At 36.8% G+C, this 22,593-nt stretch overlaps 1 protein-coding gene across 2 annotated transcripts in view; it reads left to right on the top strand.

Moving 5' to 3' along the window:
- The window catches only part of LOC119559386 (phospholipase D2), a 37,044-nt gene extending 31,873 nt beyond the window's left edge, over nt 1-5,171 (top strand). For both annotated transcript variants that reach the window (XM_037872444.1, XM_037872443.1), the window contains exons 6-10: nt 86-1,323; nt 1,382-1,507; nt 1,603-1,940; nt 2,002-2,246; nt 4,614-5,171. In XM_037872444.1, coding sequence (XP_037728372.1) covers nt 86-1,323; nt 1,382-1,507; nt 1,603-1,940; nt 2,002-2,246; nt 4,614-4,715 — 2,049 coding nt within the window. In that variant the 3' untranslated portion in view covers nt 4,716-5,171. The remainder of the gene's footprint in view (nt 1-85; nt 1,324-1,381; nt 1,508-1,602; nt 1,941-2,001; nt 2,247-4,613) is intronic.
- Nucleotides 5,172-22,593: the final 17,422 nt, after the last annotated feature.

The following is a 22,593-nucleotide window of genomic DNA, read 5'->3' as shown; positions in this document are numbered from 1 at the left end:
CATTAAAATCATATAACACACGGCATGATTTTATCCCATCTCCCTATCTTTAAGCTGAATTAAATTTACCGAATTTTCGTTACAGGTCATGCGACACCCAGACCATGCCAGAGGCGGTATTCTGCTATGGGCTCATCACGAAAAGATCGTGGTTATCGATCAAACCTATGCGTTTATGGGGGGTATAGATTTGTGCTATGGTCGATGGGACGATCACCACCACCGCCTAACGGATCTAGGTAGCATATCCACCGCCTCCTTTTCTGGCAGCACGCGTCGAACGCCCAGCTTGTACTGCAGCAAGGACGACACGGACTCGGCATTCGGATCGCGCAAATCCTCGCGCAATGCCCACTACGAGACATCGTTCAAGGAGAGGTCACCATCTTCACCGGCGGATGAACCCAGTACTAGCATAGAGTTAAAAACTTTGAAACCCGGTGATCGCCTGCTTATACCCTCTATGCTGGTCCCGAGCCCGGGTGAAACGCCCGATGAATCGGGCATTGCGCTGGAGGGGATGAAGCTCAACACCCCTGAACTGGAGCGTAAGAACGTTCTTGATCGCCTGAAAAACAACGCGATGAAGGGTGCTCGTATGGGTAAAGACTTTATGCACCGACTTACAACCGCCGAGGCGGCGGAAGAGAAGTCCGGCGAGGTATACACAATCGAGACCGAGGAGGTCTCAGACCACGAGATCACACCGAACATGGCTTCTGGAGGGCAGGAAGCGGCAATTGCCGCCAGCAGCACGCAAATACTCAGCGAATTCTGCGGCCAGGCGAAGTACTGGTTCGGTAAGGACTACTCCAACTTCATACTCAAGGACTGGATGAACCTCAACTCGCCGTTTGTGGATATCATTGATCGGACAACCACGCCGAGGATGCCTTGGCACGACGTGGGTTTGTGTGTGGTGGGTGCATCCGCCAGAGATGTCGCCCGCCACTTCATCCAGCGATGGAACGCCATGAAGCTGGAGAAACTGCGCGAAAACACACGATTTCCCTACCTTATGCCGAAGAGCTACCACCAGGTGAGGCTGAACCCCCACCTCCATCAAAACCGCCAGCAGCGGGTAACCTGCCAGCTCCTGCGCAGCGTATCCGCCTGGAGCTGCGGATTCATTGAGGCGGATCTGGTGGAGCAGAGCATCCACGATGCCTATATCCAGACGATCACCAAGGCACAGCATTATGTTTACATCGAGAACCAGTTCTTCATCACCATGCAGCTGGGCATGGGCGTGCCCGGGGCGCACAACAATGTTCGAAATCAGATCGGGGAAACACTCTTCAAGCGGATCGTGCGGGCGCACAAGTGCGTTACCCATTGCATTTACCTAGTGCATCGCTGATCTAACTTCCATTTTTTTTAGGGAACGAAAACCTTTCCGTGTTTTTGTGATAATGCCGCTCCTTCCAGGCTTCGAGGGCGACGTGGGTGGCAGTACTGGCATTGCAGTTAGGGCCATTACACACTGGAATTACGCATCCATTTCCAGGTGGGGGTTTGATCGCAAGGCTCGTGCTAGGAAAGCATTGCAGTGTCAAAGCAGCAGAAGGCTGAGTTCTTAACTATTTTTCTGAAATTTTCCAGAGGACGCACTGCAATTTTAAACCGCCTGGAGGAGGCTGGCATTGATAAACCGCAGAACTACATCTCGTTTCACAGCCTACGAAATCACTCCTTTTTGAACAACACGCCCATCACGGAGCTCATTTATGTCCACTCAAAGCTACTTATCGCTGACGATCGAGTGGTAATATGTGGCTCGGCGAACATTAACGATCGCTCGATGATCGGAAAGCGGGACTCTGAAATTGCGGCCATCATCATGGACGAAGAGTTTGAGGATGGTCGCATGAACGGCAAGAAGTATCCGAGCGGAGTGTTTGCGGGACGTCTGCGAAAATATTTGTTTAAAGAACATTTGGGTTTGTTACTTGTTTTAGATTAATTTCCAATCGTCATATTTAACGGTTAACCTTCTTTCAGGCCTCCTGGAGGGAGAGAGTTCCCGTCGCTGCGAGCTAGACATCAGTGATCCGGTTTGCAACCAGTTCTGGCACGGCACTTGGCGTAGGATCTCGACACAAAACACTGAGATCTACGACGAGGTGTTTAAGTGTATTCCCACGGACTCTGTTAAGACCTTTGCCAGCCTGCGCAAATACCAGGAGGAGCTGCCGCTTGCCAAAACTGACCCAGAGCTGGCCGCTAACCGAGCCAACGACATACAGGTAGTGTTCCCTTTTTTGTTACACTTAACAATTAGTTTGCTGGGGTAAAGTTAACCAGTAGTATAGTAAAAAACAGCCCTATTACAAAAATTTTGCAGGGACCTAAAGCCCGGGTTCAAAAGAACAGCATGATAAGCAATTTGCTTGTTTCGCTGCAGTGTACTTAAACTAGACCTGTAGCCCGGCTGCTCTGGCGCTTGCAGTTTTTATACCCATTACTCGGTTATATTTTTTTCAGGGCATATTGTTATCACTGAATAGTTTATAAAGTATTTCTTTGTGGTCTAGAAAATATTTCGCTTTTTTATCAATTCTTACGATAATTCTGCTGAACGCACATTACTAATAATGATGCAAAAATTCTTAAATCATGATCAGTAAAAATAGTACGCAACCTTTTCGTGATACATGATACATTGCTGCTGGCTTATATCGATGAGTTAAATATCGATAAGAATTAAAATAATTATTATTAATAAACATGAAGTAAGGTAAATTCTTTACAACTAATTAGGCCCACGATTGGGCATTGTTTTTACAGATGCAATTTTAATAAAAACAAGGAAGAACTCTATAGTCGAGTACCTCGACTATTAGATACCCGTTACTCAGCTAAAGGGACCAAAGGGAAATGGAGATATGCAAGCAGCAAAGCGAAATTGAAATGCGCCACCTTCCCGCGGTAGACAGATTTAAGCGTTATGGGCGTTAAAATGGGCGTGGCAAATTTTTTTTTTGGATCAATCGATAGGTATTGACAAGACCAATACATTTCAGTTAAAATTTTTTATCTAGCATGAAAGTTGTGGACGCCACAGGTTTGGGCGGTTTGTGGGCGTTAGAGTGGGCGTGGCATATTCGGGTAACAAACTTGCGCTGCGCTCAAGGCTACTGAATCTAAATCTGAAATCTCAATTCTATATCTTTGATACACCCAAAAAAAAAATCGTCATCAATATGCCATTATTTAGGTGTCAATGTGATACTATTGAGTGTCAAAAAATCTTTGATACGTAGAACATCAAATTGACCCTAATATAGGATCACTTTGCCACTTGAAAAAAGTTTTCTACAAAAAAGCTTTCTTGTCACAAAAAAGCATTTTGTCGCATGCTCAAAAAATATAGGCGTGGCTCAGAGTGCTAGCGCATTGTTTTTGATGCACGGGCCTGAGGGTTAGTGGTTCGAGTCCCGCTCATGACAAACTTAATTTTATTTTTTATTCGAAATCTGGAAACGTTTTAAATATAACTTTTTTATTACAATTGATAGAGAAATGTTAGATATTATTCTTAAAAATCGTACAGCATCGGCGCGCACTTGAACCGGGGACCTTTCGCACCAGAGACAGACACCTTACCCATTGGTCTATCGCACAACGTTTCCCGCGGATGTTTAGTTCAAGTCCCATGATAACCGATAATTGAAACTCGAACAATCAAAAAAAGCTTTTATCGGTATCGAAGTATCCACGGTTGTTTTCAAAATGACACTATTTAGGGTCAAATATGATTTTTCATACAATGTAGTATACTTTTGATACTTATTTAGGATCAAATTGATCCCAATAATTTGATCCTAGGTGTAGTGTCATTTTCAACCACACTTATCAAATTGACACTCGAATATTTTTTTTTGGGTGTAGTTTCGCGTTCATATCTACGATTTTTCGAAGTTTTGGGTCGGTTTGTGGGGGTTAAAGTGGGCGTGGCAAACTTTTTTTTGGGTTAATCAATAGGTATTGATAAGAACAATACATTTCAGTTAAAATTTTTATTCTAGCATGAAAACTGTAGGAGCCACAGTTTTGGGCGGTTTGTGGGCGTTAGAGTCGGCGTGGCACTCTGCTGAAACAAACTTGCGCCTCGTAAGAAGCTCAGGAATCAGCACGCTAAATCTCAATAGCCTTGCTTTCATAGTTTCCGAGATCTCAGCGTTCATTTGGACAGACGGACAGGCGGACAGACGGACATGGCTAGATCGACTCGGCTAGTGATCCTGATCAAGAATATATATACTTTATGGGGTCGGAAACGCTTCCTTCTGCCTGTTACATACTTTCCGACGAATCTAGTATACCCTTTACTCTACGAGTAACGGGTATAAAGACTTTTGAATTGCAACGTATATTTTTGTATCATGAGCGTTCAGCAGAACAAACTTGATCACTTATTACTGATCCAACAGTGATCAGTTGACTAAAAGGTATATGATGGCCGAGACAATCAACTATGAAAATTCTTCTTGTTCATTATAACTGCTTGTATACATCCACAATTCCAAAATCTTTCTTTCGATTTTTAATACTTTCTTACCTTATCCTAAAAGCAACAGCTAATGATATCTAACTGTACCTTTTTTTTTTAGGGTTACCTGGTCAACCTGCCATTGGAGTTCCTCAACAAAGAGGTGCTCACGCCGCCCGGAACCAGCAAGGAGGGCCTCATTCCTACCTCTGTATGGACATAGTCTGCCAAAAGTCTCAAAGAGACTACTAGTGTTTAGAATCCTAAGGCACAACTTTTATTTAATACCCACCAAAGGCGCTTGTCATTGCCAAGTCATACACTTTGTATATTGTATATAAATACCCAAAATAACTGTAGATTCTATCAAGTACTCGTAGGCTTGCCGTACGATTAGTTAAATTATTTTACAGTGTTTGATATGTCTTCAATTAGTTTTAAGATTCTTGTTGTTAATTTTTTGTTTAAACAGTATTTTATACCGATGTACTCACGTTTATTAATGTGAAATGAAGTGCAAATTAAGATATAGTGTTTTTTATTTTAAATGCACTGGGCATACCAAACCTAAAATAACTATAATCATTATATACGAGTCAATTACAGGTTTGTACTACCAGTTATTATTCCGAAGCTTTATTGTAAAACGTTCAATAAATGAGCTCCGATACAAATCTAACCGATTGTCGTGTGTACTTAAGATGTTAGTTTGCAGGAAGGATAAATCAACACAGAAATAATAACGGAACAATACCCGCATGAAATGTTCTTCTCAATTATCACATATCACTTTATACCAGTTACTCGTAGATTAAAAGGGTTTACTAAATTCGTCGGAAAGTATGTAAAAGGTAGAAGGAAGCATTTCCGACCCCATAAGGTAAATATTATTGATCGAGATCACTAGCCATTTCCGTCTGTCCGTATGAACGCTGAGATCTCAGAAATTAAGAGTTAGAATTTTGGGATTATGCTTCTTATAATCCTATAGGCTTCTTGCGCAGCGCAAGTTTGACTCAGCTGGGTGCCACGCCTACTATAACGCCCATAACACAAAAACCCGTATAGCGCCCACATTTTTTAATATTTTGTACAAATTTAGGCACAGTTCGAAACTCGAACAGCCATAAAAAGCAATTATCGGTATCAAAGTAACCACCGCTAAAATTATAGTTTCCATAGAATTGATCATATTGATTCCAAAAATGTTATTACAGGTGAGGTTGTCACTTTCACCCACACCTATTAAATTGATATACGGTTTATACGATGTTTCGGCTCTGCATTATTTTCATTCCGTTTTTGGTAATAAGAAGTATTATAAAATGTACCAACTAAATTACGAGTTATTACTGTTACAATGCGTATGGCTTAAAAAACTTTTAAATTTTTATGAATAGACAGGCAAGACAAAGCGGCAATAAAAATATCACTAAAAACGGTTCTTATATGAAAACTTAACTTGTTTGAAACTCTGTGGTGTTTTTTGAATATCAGTGCCTTTAATTGTACAAATCAATCAATAGCTGGAGAAACATCAATGTTCGTAAACATCGATGCTTTAATAGAAAAACATCGATGTTAAATTAAATTGTTCTTTTTTTTTATAAAAAATAAAAAGAGTTGAATGGCAAATGAAAGGCTTTTATGGCTTTTGTTAAAACAAAAGCTTTGTTCTGCTAAACAAAATAAAGTTCAAGAAATCATTATCTTCGGTGAGATTAACTTAGGAGATTAGCTTACCGAAAAAAAACGTATAGGAACGTCAACTTATTCACCACATTCGGCTTCATATTTGTGCCCTTAACACTTTTTACTTATTAAGTTTTTCGCGCTTCCTCGAGATTCGCAGTTTTACTTCATTGTCTTTGAAATTAGCAAAAGTGCCTTTGGATGTCTCGTGCAGTTTTTAGGGTAACAACTAGCAGGCGCCGTTTACTGCGAGGTTATCCTCAAAAATGGCCGGAAATTCGTAGTAGAACTCTGTGCTTCGATTTTTCACCCTTTTGTTATCATTAGACATCAGATTATACATATACAAAATCGTATTGTAAACGGCTGGTCGAAATCAACATTTGATTGTATAGAAATTCGTTTCACACAAAAATAATACGATCAAGCACATGTTGATTTTGCATGTTTGACATATCTTTCATATGAAAGTCATATCCAATATATACTGTGTTTATGCTATGCCTATTTCATGAAATCAATTTATGAAATGAGCAAATTCGTGTGTGCATAAACACCGTTTCATGAATTCGATAACACACGAAAGATGACTATGAATTCAGTCCCAATTTACGAAATGCTGAGGCACAGCCTACTTCACAGCTTGCTACTCTATAGAGCTCTATATCAAATTCAAAAAATTTGACAGCTTTACTAATATTATTTCATGAATTTGTCTGTGTTGTATAAACAGGGGCTATTATAATTTCATGTATTGGAGAATGCATGCATTCATACACAGAGAAAATTATGACGTTCTGAAATTGAGTATTTGTGTTCTCAATTTGAGGATGTACTCAATTTAAGTACAAAATTTGTGGAAAAAGCTCATGTTGAGAAAAGCTGCACTCATTTTAAGAAAAAGGACTTGAATTGATCGCAAAATTCTAGGTTTGAGGAAATGTGTTCTTAAATTTCCAACTTGAGAATTAATATTCTCATTATGAGCAACCGATAAACTCAAAAATGAGTTGCGATTTCTCATAAGGAATTCTAGAGAATTCCGTTCTGCGAACGAGACAAGAGATGAGCGGCCTTTAGTTCGTTGCGTATATGGTTGTCTGTCTCTCATTAATAGGTGTGTAAAGTGGTGCGCGCTACATTTGTGTGACTGTCATTTGCCGTGTGATTTAGCAAAGTGATTACGTGCGCGTAACTCGAAGCTAAAAAACTATTTTAGTGAATTGGACATTCGTGCGACCCTTCCGTTCCTCGAGGGTAAGTTTTTTAATTTAAACTGTATTTATAATGTGCTAAACAATGATACAGTAACCAAACACTGCAAAAATATTGCCAAAGCGTGCACATTAATGTGTTTGTATGTGTGATTGTAAGTGGCGTGAAGCAGTCTAGTTTAGTTAGTTTCTACGTACATTTTACATACATACATACACATATAATTAAATATAATATTATTATTATTTAATAACATTCTAATTTTATTGTTTCATATATATGCATATATATTTACAATATTTGCTAACAATAAAGTTTTCTATTTCAGCCTCTTTGCTCTTCGCTAGACCAGATAGCTAAGCAACAAAATAATAACCTAGAACACGGAACATGTATATATATAACTGTAATACAAAATAAAATAAAAAAATATTTTACCCTATTTCTGAAAATGGGTGGCGCGGGTTTAAGTGCAAAAGTTCTTCATTTGAGAATTTTGAAGTTCACTATCAAGAACTTGTTTCTCATTTTGAGCGCTGGAAATTTCTCAGTATGAGAAAAGGGGATACTCGTTTCCAAAATTCAAGCTAAATTATTTCTTAAAATGAGTGCAGTTTGTACTCATATTGAGGAAAATTGTTCAAAAAAGAGCACAAATGTACTCAATTTAGGTACAAATTTTTTGAGAAATTTGTACTGAAAGTCAGTATTTTGCACTCAATGTGAGAATTTTTGTTCATGCTGAATTTTTGAGTACAAAAATACTCAATTTGAGTGCAAATTACTTGAATAATTCTCTCTGTGTACCATAAACATACACAGAGAGAATTATTCAAGTAATTTGCACTCAAATTGAGTATTTTCGTACTCAAAAATTCAGCATGAACAAAAATTCTCACATTGAGTGCAAAATACTCACTTTCAGTACAAATTTCTCAAAAAATTTGTACTTAAATTGAGTACATTTGTGCTCTTTTTTGAACATTTTTCCTCAATATGAGTACGAACTGCACTCATTTTAAGAAAGAATTTTGCTTGAATTTTAGAAAGGAGTATCCCCTTTTCTCATACTGAGAAATTTCCAGCGCTCAAAATGAGAAACAAGTTCTTGATAGTGAACTTCTAAATTCTCAAATGAAGAACTTTAGCACTTAAACCCGCTCCACCCATTCCCAGAAAAAAGGGTAAAATATTTTTTTTCATTTTATTTTGTAATATACATACATGTTCTAAGTTATGATATTTTTTCCCTTAGCTGTGTGGCCTAGCGAAGAGCAAAGAGGCTGAAAAAGAAAACGTTATTAGCAAATATTGTAAATATATATGCATATATAAGCATGAAACAATAAATTTAGAATGTTATTAAATGTACATTTAAAAGTCAAATAATTCTTTGCAAAAGCAAAAATGTCATTAAAATTCATTTTAAAGTTATATTTTTACTAACAAAAATAGGATTTATTTAATTTTTTCCTTTACATTATGGTTAAGGTGCTTAAGGTCTACAACTTTGAATAAAAAACAAAACATATTTCAGCATGAAACTTAGAAAAAAACAACAAAAACCAAAAGTGGAAAAAAATTCAGTTGTCAATTAATTCATTGCAAAATGTAAACCTTGGTTAAGTTCGAAACGAAAACATATAAAATATAACGGTTATTTTTCTAATATTTGGTGTGGTGTCCTTTGGCATCTAAGACAGCATTCAGGCGACGAGGCATAGATTGAATAAGTTGATTTAAGTCATAATACTCAGGTATTTTCTTCCATTCCTCTTGGATCGCTTTTATCAATGCATTTTTATTGGTGGGTCCGCGTTTAGCCACCTTCTTCTTTAATAAAGCCCACAAATTTTCGTTGGGGTTCAAGTCAGGACTCTGGGCAGGAGTGTTGCAGTTCCTGCAAATCCACGATTTGTGCTTGGGGTCGTTGTCTTGATAAAGCTTGTACTGAGGCTTATTTGGGTTTTGAGGGTTAATGAAGCCAAAATCAATGACGCTTTTGGTCAATTCTTTTTTCAAAATGTCCAAATAAAATTCTTTGGTCATAATGTCGTTAAAAATTCGGAGTTCTCCGACGCCCTTGGATGAAATACATCCCCAAACCATTACGGATAGCTTTCCAAACTTCACTGTTGGTATGATATTCTTCTGTTTAAAGGCTGTGTTGGGCTTTCTCCAAACCTTGCTGGGTCCATCATGATAGTATAACATTATTTTGGTCTCATCACAAAAAATCACGTCATTCCAGTACTCCGCTGGCCTGTTAGCATTGGCAATAGAAAATTTTAGCCGCCTATCGATGTTAATAGCAGAAAGCATAGGTTTCTTTCTGGCTACGTGGGAAGAGTATTTGTGTGTGTTGAGAACTTTTCTGATGGTCTCGTGGCTTACTGTTTTATTGCAATCATTTTTTAAGTCCAGAGCCAACTGCCTAAGTGTAGTTTGCGGATTATTGTTAATATTTTTCAAAATTTTCGAATGGTCACGTCTGGTAAGCTTTGGTGGCCTTCCTGGAGAATTGTTTAAATGCAGACGGTTTAGTTTTTCCGCTCGATTAATTATGTTGTAAATTGTCCTTAATTTAATATCAAACATAGTTGACAATTCCTTTGCCGTTTTATTATTGTAATAGTTGTAATATACTAATTGAATAAGGTTTTCATCAACTCTTTTGCCAGGCATTGTTTTAACAGCGGATTAGGATCGCTTGTGCACTTGTTAATAGTTAAATCGCATTGATCATGGGAGATAAGAACATAACAAAAACGAACGGTTTCATTTTTCTCGGAATTAAGTTACCGTTTCTTTGTTTTGTGTCTCTCTTTAGCTTCTGTTTACATTTTGCAAAGAATTAATTGACAACAGAATATTTTCCCACTTTTTGTTTTTGTTGTTTTTTCCTAAGTTTCATGCTGAAATATGTTTTTTTTTAATTATAGTTGTAGATATTAAGCACCTTAACCATAATGTAAAGGAAAAAATTAAATAAATCCTATTTTTGTTAATAAAAATTTAACTTAAAAATGAATTGTAATGAGATTTTTCCTTTTGCAAAGAATTATTTGACAAACTGTATGTACAATGTACGTAGAAACTAACTAAACTAGACTGCTTTACGCCACTTACAATCACACATACATACATACATATTAATGTACACGCTTTGGCAATATTTTTGCAGTGTTTGTTTACTGTATCATTATTTAGCACATTATAAATACAGTTTTAATTAAAAAACTTACCCTCGAGGTACGGAAGGGTCGCACGAATGTCCAATTCACTAAAATAGTTTTTTAGCTTTGAGTTATTAGAGGTGGAGAAACATCGATGCTAACATCGATGTCATCGATGTTTTCGAAACATCGCTAACATCGATGTTTGGCAGGGAATCATCAATGTTTTTCAGCCAACACCAACACCAGAACCAACACGATTTTCGTTTTTAAAAGTCAAAGCGCAAAGTAAAGTGCACTCTTCCTGGGCAGATGCCATCATCTTATTGAGGCAACACATAGAAAAGGAAAAGCAACCAGAAAAATGCGACCCACTTACGTATTGGGAGGTAAGAAATAATTCATTCATTAATGACATTAATATATATTTCCGATATTTATTGTAGAAATGATCCTATTTTAGATGACTACCGATGGTGAAGCATTTAAGACATTGGCCAAAAAGTTTTTGTGCGTTCCCGCATCTTTGTGTTAATCGGAAAGGGTTTTCAGCAAAGCTGGCCAACTAATCAGCGACCGTCGCACACGGCTATCATCGACCGTTGTCGATAAAATTTTGTTCTTAAACAAGAACATACATTTAAATATAATAGAATAATGGGCTTTCTTTTCAGTATTATTATTATTTCACATATTAACGATCTCACATGAATTTATCTTTTTGTTAAATATTTTTAATTTCAAAAACTACTAAGTAATTAATAATTATGTAAAAAAAAACATAATAAAAAATGTATATCAAATGAAATGAAATATTTGTTTATGTTAGGCATGTTTGAAACTTTATGAACAGTTTTTGTCAAGAACTATTTTTTTTTAATTTCGGACATTATTTAAAGTTAAAATAAAGCTTAAATCAAATAGAAACAGTCGTAATTTTTTTTTTAAACATCGATGTTTCATCGATGTTTTTCGCCAAAAACATCGAAAACATCGATGTCAGCCAACATCGATGTTTCTCCACCTCTATGAGTTATGCGCACGTCTTCACTTTGCTAAATCACACGACAAATGACAGTCCACACAAATGCGGCGCGCACCTTTTTACACACCCATTAGTGAGAGAGAGACAACCATATACGCAACGAACTAAAGGCCGCTCATCTCTCGTCTCGTTCGCAGAACGGAATTCTCTAGAACTCTTTATGAGAAATCGCAACTCATTTTTGAGTTTATCCGTTACTCATAATGAGAATATTAATTCTCAAGTTGGAAATTGAAGAACATATTTCCTCAAACTTGGAATTTTGCGATCAATTCAAGTCCTTTTTCTTAAAATGAGTGCAGCTTTTCTCAACATGAGTTTTTTCCACAAATTTTGTACTTAAATTGAGTACATCCTCAAATTGAGAATACCGGTACTATATTTGAGAACGTCATAATTTTCTCTGTGTAGTAATATTTTACATCATATTATCAAAGCAGGTTTTTGTCAGAATGTTTGAAAATTTAAAAACACAAAAATAGTGACGAGAACTCAAAAGAAGGAGACCGACTTGAAGATTGGTTAAAGGACATAAATGACGGTAACGTTGTATGTGTATTGCTTCTGTATATTGCAAGTCCCGCCAAAAACCTCTGGGAACTTTAAATAGGGGAGTATAGAGTATAGTGACAAACGATTCGTTTTTTGAATGCCACTTTTCCAAAAATTTATATTTTTTAAAGGTTTAAAAGCAAAAAGTTGCTTACATCTATTGAGCATATTCTTGCGAAAATTCGATACTACAGCTCTTGGCGTAAACCAATATTTTTCACTTTTAAAAGTTTTACGATAAGAGGACGAAATACACACTAAAACTCTTTGCAGATGTGAAAAGTATTTATTTTATTTATTTATCAATGGAATACAAATTTAACTGTACACTAAACAAATGTATACTTCAGTTCTGGGTTTAAATTAAATAAATTAGGTTGTTCCATTACTAATTCACAAAAATCAACAAAAAATTGTTGTTTTTCAGTTAACGATATAATGTCAACAAATACCCAAAAAAGTTTAATCTTCATACCCCAAAGCTAAAGTGTTTCTCAAGATACTGTTGGAAATAGGATGGTGTTACTTTCATAAGGCGCAATAGAAAAAATCACAAAGTACCAAGAACTGTTGCTAAAAATATTTTCAATACTTTTATATATTTACTGACTTGGTTTTCCACAAATCTATGCACTGGCACTGCTGAAACACATGTAAATTAGTTTTTGCTCCACCTTTTTAGAAAAAAAAGGAACACTATAGTCGAGTACCTCGACTATGAGATACCCGTTACTCAGCTAAAGGGACCAAAGGGAGATGGAGATATGCAAGCAGGAAAGCGAGATTGTAATGGGCCCCCTACCCGCGATCTCAATATATGGTTATGTGGGCGGTAGACATACATATATGTACATCAACATGTACGATTGTATGTGTGACTGTAATTGCATATGCATGCATGTAGATCATAGACCGTGAGAGAGAGAGACAACTATAGACGCAACGAATTAAAGTCCGCTCATCTCTTGTCTCGTTCGCAGAACGGAATAATCTAGAACTCATTATGAGAATTCGCAAATCCTTTTTGAGGATTTCGGTTACTCATAATGAGAATATTAATTCTCAAGTTGGAAATTGAAGAACACATTTCCTCAAACTTAGAATTTTGTGGTCAATTCAAGTTCTTTTTCTTAAAATGAGTGCAGCTTTCTCAACATCAGTTTTTTCCACAAATTGTGTACTTAAATTGAGTACATTCTCAAATTGAGAATACAAATACTCAATTTGAGAACGTCATAATTTTCTCTGTGTAGAAACGGACAGACGGACATAGCTAGATTGACTCGTCTAGTGATGCCTATCAAGAATATATATACTTTATGGGGTCAAAAACGATTCCTTCTTCCTGTTACATACCTTCCGACGAATCTAGTATACCCTTTTACTCTACGAGAAACGGCTATAATAAATGGAAAGTAAGAATGGGAAAGAGACAATCATAAACATCATCTCTCGACTCGTTTGCCCAACTGATTTAAAAGGAGTATTCTAGAATTTATTCTGAAAATTTTCGGTTACCCATTTTGGGAAAATGTATCCTCGAATTTGCAAATAAGACACACATTTCCTCAAGTTGAGAATTTTTAGATTAATTTAATTTCTAAACCCTTGCAGAGTGTACATTAATTTCAGTAAGAAGTGTGCAACGCTGTGAGGAGACGTTTCCGACCCTATAAAGTATATACACTCACTCGCATATCTTCGCGTACACCCCACAAAAAATATCACAATTAAATTTTGAGCATAAGCAAGTTCGGCATTTATTCATGTATTTTGTCCATTCTTTTTTTAAACGATACTATACTTTATTGTCTTCAATGACGTGTTTTTTCCAGAAATGTTCAACAGGAAGTTCTATTTTATTTTTAATTTTAAACTTAACACTACAAAAAAGTGTACGCCCAAAAGTCTGCGTACAGTTTTATTTCGTTTTATCCCTTTTAATAACTTGTAGGGTATGCTTTCCTCTTTTCTGTAGTACCTCCGTAAGGCGTTTCGGCATGAAGTCAAACAGATTTTTTTTGGCCCCATTCCTACACAATTACATCCTAGAGCATTTTTGTTGATGTTATTGTGTGCTTTTGGAATTTTCTCTCAAGAAGATCCCACAAATGTGCAATTTGGTTCAGATCAGGACTCTGGGGAGGCGTTCGCAGCTGATTTTTGACATTAAACAGCAACCAAAGCTTTGTGTTTGGTGCAGTTTGCTTTGGGTCGATGTCTTGCTTGATCTAATTATCACCTTCCAGCCCCAATCCTTCAGCGCTTTGCGTCAAATTGCTTTTCAAAATGTTGATATAAAGTCCTTGATCCATAATCGTCTCGATAAATGTCAATTTTTTCACGCCACTTGCCGCCATACACCCCCACACCATAATTCCGCTTCCATGTTTCATCGTGCCAACTAAATTTTCATTTTTGAAGGCTTCTCCGCTTTTCCGCCTTACCGAGACTTTTCTTTTGATTCCGAATATGCAGAATTTACTTTCGTCGGAAAATATGACTTTATTCCAGAATTCTTGGGGCTTTGAAATGAACTCAATAGCAAAAGATAATCTTTTTTGTCTATTTACCTCAGAAATCATAGGTTTCTTGCGGGCGACTCTGCTATGGTAGTCAACCTTTTTTATGACACGGCGTACAGTTTCTTCGGAAACTGTTTTGGAAAACTTTCCTAGAGCTAAAGTTTTGCCTGATGAGCTATAGTCTAGGGATTAAGCTGAATAGACTTAACAATAGTCTTCTGTTCGCGGTTGGTTAGCAAGGGCGGATGGCCAGAACGCGCCTTTGATAGGATACTGCCAGTCGAGTTGTAAGTGCTTATAATTTTTTGGATAGAGAAAGATTTTCCGAATAATTGGCTCCTATAGTTTAAAAGCAGGAATTAAAATTTTCACTAAAATGTATTGTTCTCATCCATACCTATCGATTGACCCAAAAAAAGTTTGACACGCCCACAAACTTCAAAAAATCGTAAATATGAATGCGGATATCTCGGAAAATATTAAAGATAGAGAATTGCGATTTCAGATTTAGTAGCCTTGAGCGCAGCGCAAGTTTGTTACGCGAATATGCCACGCCCTCTCTAACGCCCATAACGCTTAAATCTGTCTACCGCCCACATAACCATATATTGAGATCACGGGTAGGTGGCACATTACAATCTCGCTTTGATGCTTGCATATCTCCATCTCCCCCATGGTTCCTTTAGCTGAGTAACGGGAATCTGATAGCCGAGGTACTGGACTGTAGCGTCCTTTCTTGTTTTTATTTGAATTTCTTTGTGCACCAGCAGACTCTTTCTTTTTAAATTGCTTCAATTGATTTTTATTTTCTTTTGGCAACAAACCCAACTGCTTCACAGCAAGGTCATGCTACATGCATTGCGAGTGAACTTTGAGAACTTCGGTCACACTAGAAAGAATACGATGCTGTGCAGCGTGACCGAATATGGTATTATAAATACTTTTTGGTATTTTATCAGCTCTGATTTATGTCCGTCAAATTAGCGTCGGTGACTTAGCGGCGATGGCGGGACGGTGGAATCTGGAGCACGGTTCCAATTTTTATTTTTTGTTTTTCTCGGCTTTTTGGGGCCGAATCGAAAAATATTAAATGCGAAATTGCTTAGAATAAAAATATCTATCGATCTAGATAGTTTGCAAACATATCCGACTTCTAGAAATTTATTAAAAATCTATTTAAAAAATCGGGTCGCCACAATTTTGATTATTGCTCCCCTCACAGAGGTTGTACCAATATGCACGGTAAACCTGGTTATTGGGCGTTAATTAAAGTTTCTTGTCAGAAAGTATCATTGAGCTAAAGCCGTCAGTTCTTGAGAAAATCGCTTAACAGTGAATGCACCTCGGATTTTACCCATACAAAAAAGGGGGGCAAATATTAAATTGCACAGGGCTCCACTCTCAGACGTTGTACCAATATGCACGGTATATTGGCAGATTGGGGATCGCCTAAAGCAAGTTCAGTGCAAAAATCATAACGATAAAGCCGTCAGTTTTTGAGAAAATCGCTTTACAGTGGGGGAAGATAAATAATTAAAAGAAGTGGCGCCAGATTAAAATTTGAACCAGTAAGTTCCAAGACATGAACCACTATGTAAAAAATGTATTCAGGACATTTACCATATGGGAAAAAAATTATGTTTCGACGCTATCCCTATTTTTAATTAATTTGACTTTCACAGACGTTGTACCAACATGCACGGTACCTCGTTGGAAAGGAAATTCATTTTACTAATTAACAAATGCGGTTCGGCGAACGAAAAGCCGCCAGTTTTTGAGAAAAAAGCATAGTGCGTTGTGGGCATCTCTTTTGTTCCAAAATTGTAACTAGGAACACATTAACCTTATATCGATACCCTATATCGATACTTCGATAAAGGCAAGCTGAAAGTGTGGCATCATTCCCGATTCGCGGGAACTTTTTATTTCGCAAGAAAGAAGAGAATGTCGAAGGTGCTGCTGGTCAAATGCGTAAGTAATTTATATGTATTAATTAAAATAAACTGTTAATCATTTATTCTTCCCATTTACAGAACGTAGACAAGTTCATCGTTGGAAAGAATGGCGAGGGGGGGCTCCCTCCCCCCAAACGCAAACAGCAAAACGGGAAAAGGCCACAAAAGCGCCGGCGAAGACGGCGAAGGCGGCTAGCCAGGAGGTGGCCGCCGATAAGGCTGATGACCAATAAATAAATATAAAGAAATAAAAACATATCAAAAGTAAATTCGTCGAGTTTTTAAATTTATACCCGTTACTCGTAGAGTAAAAGGGTATACTAGATTCGTCGGAAAGTATGTAACAGGCAGAAGGAAGCGTTTTCAGCCCCATAAAGTATATATAATCTTGATCAGGATCACTAGCCATGTCCGTCCGGATGAACGCAGAAATCTTGGAAACTATAAGAGCTAGGCTATTGGGATTTAGCATGCAGATTCCTGAGCTTCTTACGCAGCGCAAGTTTGTTTCAGCAGCATTTATTAAACTAAGGAAAATATCGAGTTTTTTGAATTTTATTTTTTGTAGGGTATGACAAATTCGTGTATTTTGTACAAATTCTGAGTTCCTTAAACGGGGTCAGCTACACAATGCTGTTTCCCACCGATTTTCATTACAAATGTTTTTTTTATAAAATACACTAAGGGAAATATCGAGTTTTTTTAATTTTATTTTTTGTAGGGTATGACAAATTCGTGTATTTTGTACAAATTCTGAGTTCCTTAAACGGGGTCAGTTACACAATGCTGTTTCCCACCGATTTTTATTACAATTATTTTTTTTATAAAATACACTAATAAAATAAAAAAAAAGTCAGATAAAAACGGAATTGTGTTAATATTTTTAATGAATTAAAGACATGCCTGATCAATTTGATATATTATTTATTGAAATAGTAGTTCACAAGTTTACTAGAAATTCACATTTTAAGAGTTTCAGTAAAATATATTAATTATTTCTTCTCCAGCCCTCGTGCATTTGTAGGAGCTGCCCTTGCGCTCTGGCAACATCTTGGCGCCATAGTATATAAAAACGAAATTATGTTTAATAATATTTTCAACGAAATAAAGACATGACTTCGATTATACTCGCTCACCTGATCAATTTCATGTATTATTTATTAAAATCGGGTCCGCAGTTTATTAGAAATTCACATTTTAAGAGTTTCAGTAAAATATATTAATTATTTCTTCTCCAGCCCTTGTGCACAAGACAGGAGTTAGCATCCTGTCAAGCGATTTTCCCGTTACTTTGGAAAGGCGGCGCAGAACGACAACAAAGTTAAAGCAAAATAAGCAGCTAATTTATTTTTATTAGGCATAATAGAAGCGATCATCATGTGTAAGTATATTATCGCTTGATACGTACTTAAGCAGGAAAAATGTTATTTATACGGATTCTTATTGCAGCTCAAAACGTAATTATAGTATCCAGCCGTTTAACAAGTGGGAAGTATACGCAAAAAAGTAAGTCTGTAAGTCTTACATACATATGTATGTAAATATTGTAGTTATTTTATTAATATATAACGCAATACCTAAAACAAATATTTTTTTTCATCGCAAAATAAGAAAATGCTAATGCAAAGTTGCAGAAGTGTGCAACGCTGTGAAGTTTACATATGTATACATATAAGAAATATATATAAATACAATAGTATGTACATAATGAACCTATCCTTCTTTATAAAAAAATTATTGTAATGAAGATCGGTGGGAAACAGCAATGTTTAGCTGAACCCGTTTAAGGAACTCAAATTTGTACAAAATACACGAATTTGTCATACCCTACAAAAAATAAAATTCAAAAAACTCGATATTTTCCTTAGTTTAATAAATTCTGCTGAAACAAACTTGCGCTGCGTAAGAAGCTCAGGAATCTGCATGCTAAATCCCAATAGCCTAGCTCTTATAGTTTCCAAGATTTCTGCGTTCATCCGGACGGACATGGCTAGATCGACTTGGCTAGTGATCCTGATCAAGATTATATATACTTTATGGGGCTGAAAACGCTTCCTTCTGCCTGTTACTATAAATAATTGCTATAAATATTCGAATATTTCGAAATTTGCTCAATCTATGTTACTTTTGCCCGTTTCTAATGCGTCGTTCGAACGCATATTCTCTCAAATTAATTTAATCAAAACGAAAAATCGAAACCGCTTTAAAAATGTAAATGTATCACATATATTACATGTAAAACAATCATTGCGCGAGAATGGGTGCAATAATTTTAAGCCCAATGAACAAATGTTATGTAAAGATCTCAACAAATTTAATTTTAGCAGCTCTGACGAAGAAGGCTAGTAAATATAATTAAATGTAATATTCTGATCTTAAAAGAAACTTACAAGAGTGGACAAAGAAGTTCCTTTATTATTTTATTTTAAGAACTCGATGACTGGACAAAGAAGTTCCTCTATTATTTTATTTTAAGAAAATGTTACAAAATGAATTTTAAGCATTTAATTAATTTTAAGACTTTAAATATATATTGGAAATGGAATTGAATACGAATGCATATTGTTTTAGTTTTATGTTGGACTGAAATTTTATTAATCTTGTAAAATGAAATAAAAAACAAACATGTTTTGCAATGAGAAAAACCTTATTTTTTCTATATATAATATTATTATTTTTACATATTACATATTATAGCCTAGTACTCATATCGACGAAAACCGCGAGTTAACCATAGGAGTGAGCGAGAGGCAAACAGGCGGCTAAAGCTTTTCGTCGGGTCTATTTTTCAGCGCGGTACTCAGATGAGCTAAGGAAGTGAAGGGAGTGAATTTTCGATGAACGCGTTTAGCCGCAGCCCAAAGAATAAGAAATTTAATCTTTGGCGGTATTCGTGCAGAAGCGGTAAGGAATTTAAAAATTAAAAATGGAAGAAAAACACCCAAAACGGATAAAGGAGGTCAGCGCAGATGAAAAAGGACGCCTTATTCAAGCTGTTACCCATTATTGTGGGACTTTACCGACAGGAAGCAATACCAAAACGGGGCAAATCCGCAGAATAGTTGAAGCGCTGGAGGAGATCCACTAGAGAATCCCAGTGGGAAGGAACATGGGACAATTGATTTGTTTTCCATTTGACCACAAGCCCAGCTGCTTGACAGTAAGACCATGCCACATGCATGGCGGGTGAACTTTGAAAACTTCGATCACACTGCAAAGAATAAGATTTTTCGACTAGTGAAACTCTTAGCCGATCTGAGTACTAGGCATTAGACAAAGTTAAGCGTATCGTCATGCACTTCAAACACAGCACAGCTGCTATGGACGCACTACGGAAATGTCAAATGGACAAAGGAGTGCCAGAAGGAAGAATCAAAACACTAATTCAAAGCGTGGAACTCGTGCTTGGATATGCTAAACGCGCTCGTTGCACTAGCTGACGAAGTGGCATTCGTTATTTTGAGTAGACGAACCTCAGGCAACTCACCAGAAATGCTCTCAGTGGAGGAGCTTAATATTTGTCGCGATTTTTGCCATGTTCTCCAACCTTTTAAAGAAGCCACTGATAATGTGAGCGGCGATTCTTACGTGACCGTCAGCTTAGTGATTCCTACGATTTCTATGATTAATACAAAAATTAAAAGAAGCTAATATGGTTACCGCTGAGGGCATTCTGACAAAAGATACCCTTCTAAAATATCACAAAAGCGATTGAGGGGTTTGCTGCAGAATAACATACTCATGAAAGCCACAATGCTTGATCCTCGATTTAAAAATATGTATTTCAAAATGCCTCTTCACGTAAAAAATGTCACTGATGAAATCATAAAGCAGATGGTTGAAAAAAAGCAATCAGAAATACTGCCTTCGTCTGTAGGAGAAATGAATTGCGGAGAACAGGACATGGTCGCTTTAAGCATACAGGAATCTTTTTTAGATCTGCACAACAGGACCATAGAGCTCCGAGACTCTGTAGTCCAAAGTTCCGAAAGAAAGGAAATACAGCTTTTCTTTAGTATGCCATTTTGTAGTTGGGAGACAAATCCTTTGGTTTTCAGGATCTCACAAAAATCAACTATGCCCATGCTAGCGAAGGTGGCATTAAGTTGCCTGATCACGCCTGGTAGTTCGTTTTCATCGGAACGGTTGGCTTCTGCCATAAAGTGGGTTGTTTGTGACTCCCGTAGTCGTATGACAGACCAGCATGTAACCAAACGAGTTTTTCTTAAATCATAAAGAATAGATTTGTTTGCGAATTTATTAAAAATAAAAACAAGGAAGAACGCTATAGTCGAGTACCTCGACTATCAGATACCCGTTACTCAGCTAAAATGACCAAAGGAAAATGGAGATATGCAGCAAAGCGAGGTTGAAATGCGCCACCTACCGGCGGTAGACAGATATAAGCGTTGTGGGCGTTAGAGTGGGCGTGGCAAAGTTTTTTTTGGATCAATCGATAGGTATTGACAAGACCAATACATTTCAGTTAAAATTTTTTATCTAGCATGAATATTGTGGGCGCCACAGGCTTGGGCGGTTTGTGGGCGTTAGAGTGGGCGTGGCATATTCGCGTGACAAACTTGCGCTGCGCTCAAGCCTACGGAATCTAAATCTGAATTCCCATTTCTCTATCTTTGATATTTTCCGAGATATCCGCGTTCATATTTATGATTTTTTGAAGTTTGTGGGCGGTTTGTGGGCGTTTAAGTGGGCGTGGCAAACTTTTTTTTAGGTCAATCGGTAGGTATTGATGAGAACAATACATTTCAATTAAAATTTTTATTCTAGCATGAAAACTGTAGGAGCCTCAGTTTTGGGCGATTTGTGGGCGTTAGAGTGGGCGTGGCACTCTGCTGAAACAAACTTGCGCTGCGTAAGAAGCTCAGGAATCTGCACGCCTAATCTCAATAGCCTAGCTCTTATAGTTTCCAAGATCTAAGCGTTCATCCGGACGGACAGACAGACGGACAGACGGACAGACGGACATGGCTAGATCGACTCGGCTAGTGATCCCGATCAAGAATATATATACTTTATGGGGTCGGAAACGCTTCCTTCTGCCTGTTACATACTTTCCGACGAATCTAGTATACCCTTTTACTCTACGAGTAACGGGTATAACAAGCACAAAAGTATGTAATTTCATGAATTTATAATTAAAAACAAGTACAAATGTATGTAATTTCATGAATTATAATTAAAAACAATAAGTTCAAATGTATGTAAGCAGTGTCTTTATAAATAAAATTGAAAACAATGGGCTGTGCCATATCCTTAATAATTTTGTTATTTTATTTATTTATTTATCTAATGCTAACAAATAATATTAGACTAAGCGCTAACAGTGATTTTTTTTGGAGCCATAGCAGCTTAGGCCTTCGGCTCGGGGCTTATGTTGTGGGTTTACTGTGAGATTATATACATATTTACAAGATTATACTATTTATGGGATCCTTAGATTCTAATTGTATTTACATTGATGTTTATTTATATTTTGTGCCTTATTTTTGAACTTTTTAGGAACTTTATGATGTTGTGGGAGTTTGAGTTTGAGGGATTGTCTTTTATTTTCTTATTATTTTTTATAAAATACCAATAAAAGACCCAAATTTACAGCAACAGGACACCATTTTTCAAATTTAGCAAAAAATCGATTATCGATATTTTTTTATGATATTTCTTAATATCATCGTGTGATATTTTTCAAACAGCAAATATCATCGATACGATATTTTTTCAAAATCCAACAACCCTAAATAATTTTCATTAAATACTTTAGGTGCGAGAGAAAATAGGACGCCCACGTTTGGAAGAGGACCAACATGAGTTGCTAAAGACTATTATGGACATTGCATTAATCGGCAGCTCAGCAGGTGAACGCCGAAGAACTGAAAAAATACGTTCGACTAAAACTTTGACTCAGCTTCAGGAGGAGATGATC

This window comes from Drosophila subpulchrella, unplaced genomic scaffold (assembly GCF_014743375.2).
Source record: "Drosophila subpulchrella strain 33 F10 #4 breed RU33 unplaced genomic scaffold, RU_Dsub_v1.1 Primary Assembly Seq24, whole genome shotgun sequence".
In the NCBI taxonomy this organism is placed as follows: Eukaryota; Metazoa; Arthropoda; class Insecta; order Diptera; family Drosophilidae; genus Drosophila; species Drosophila subpulchrella.
The sequence above is the reverse complement of the archived record's forward strand: the minus strand, read 5'-3'. Positions and strand labels throughout refer to the sequence as shown.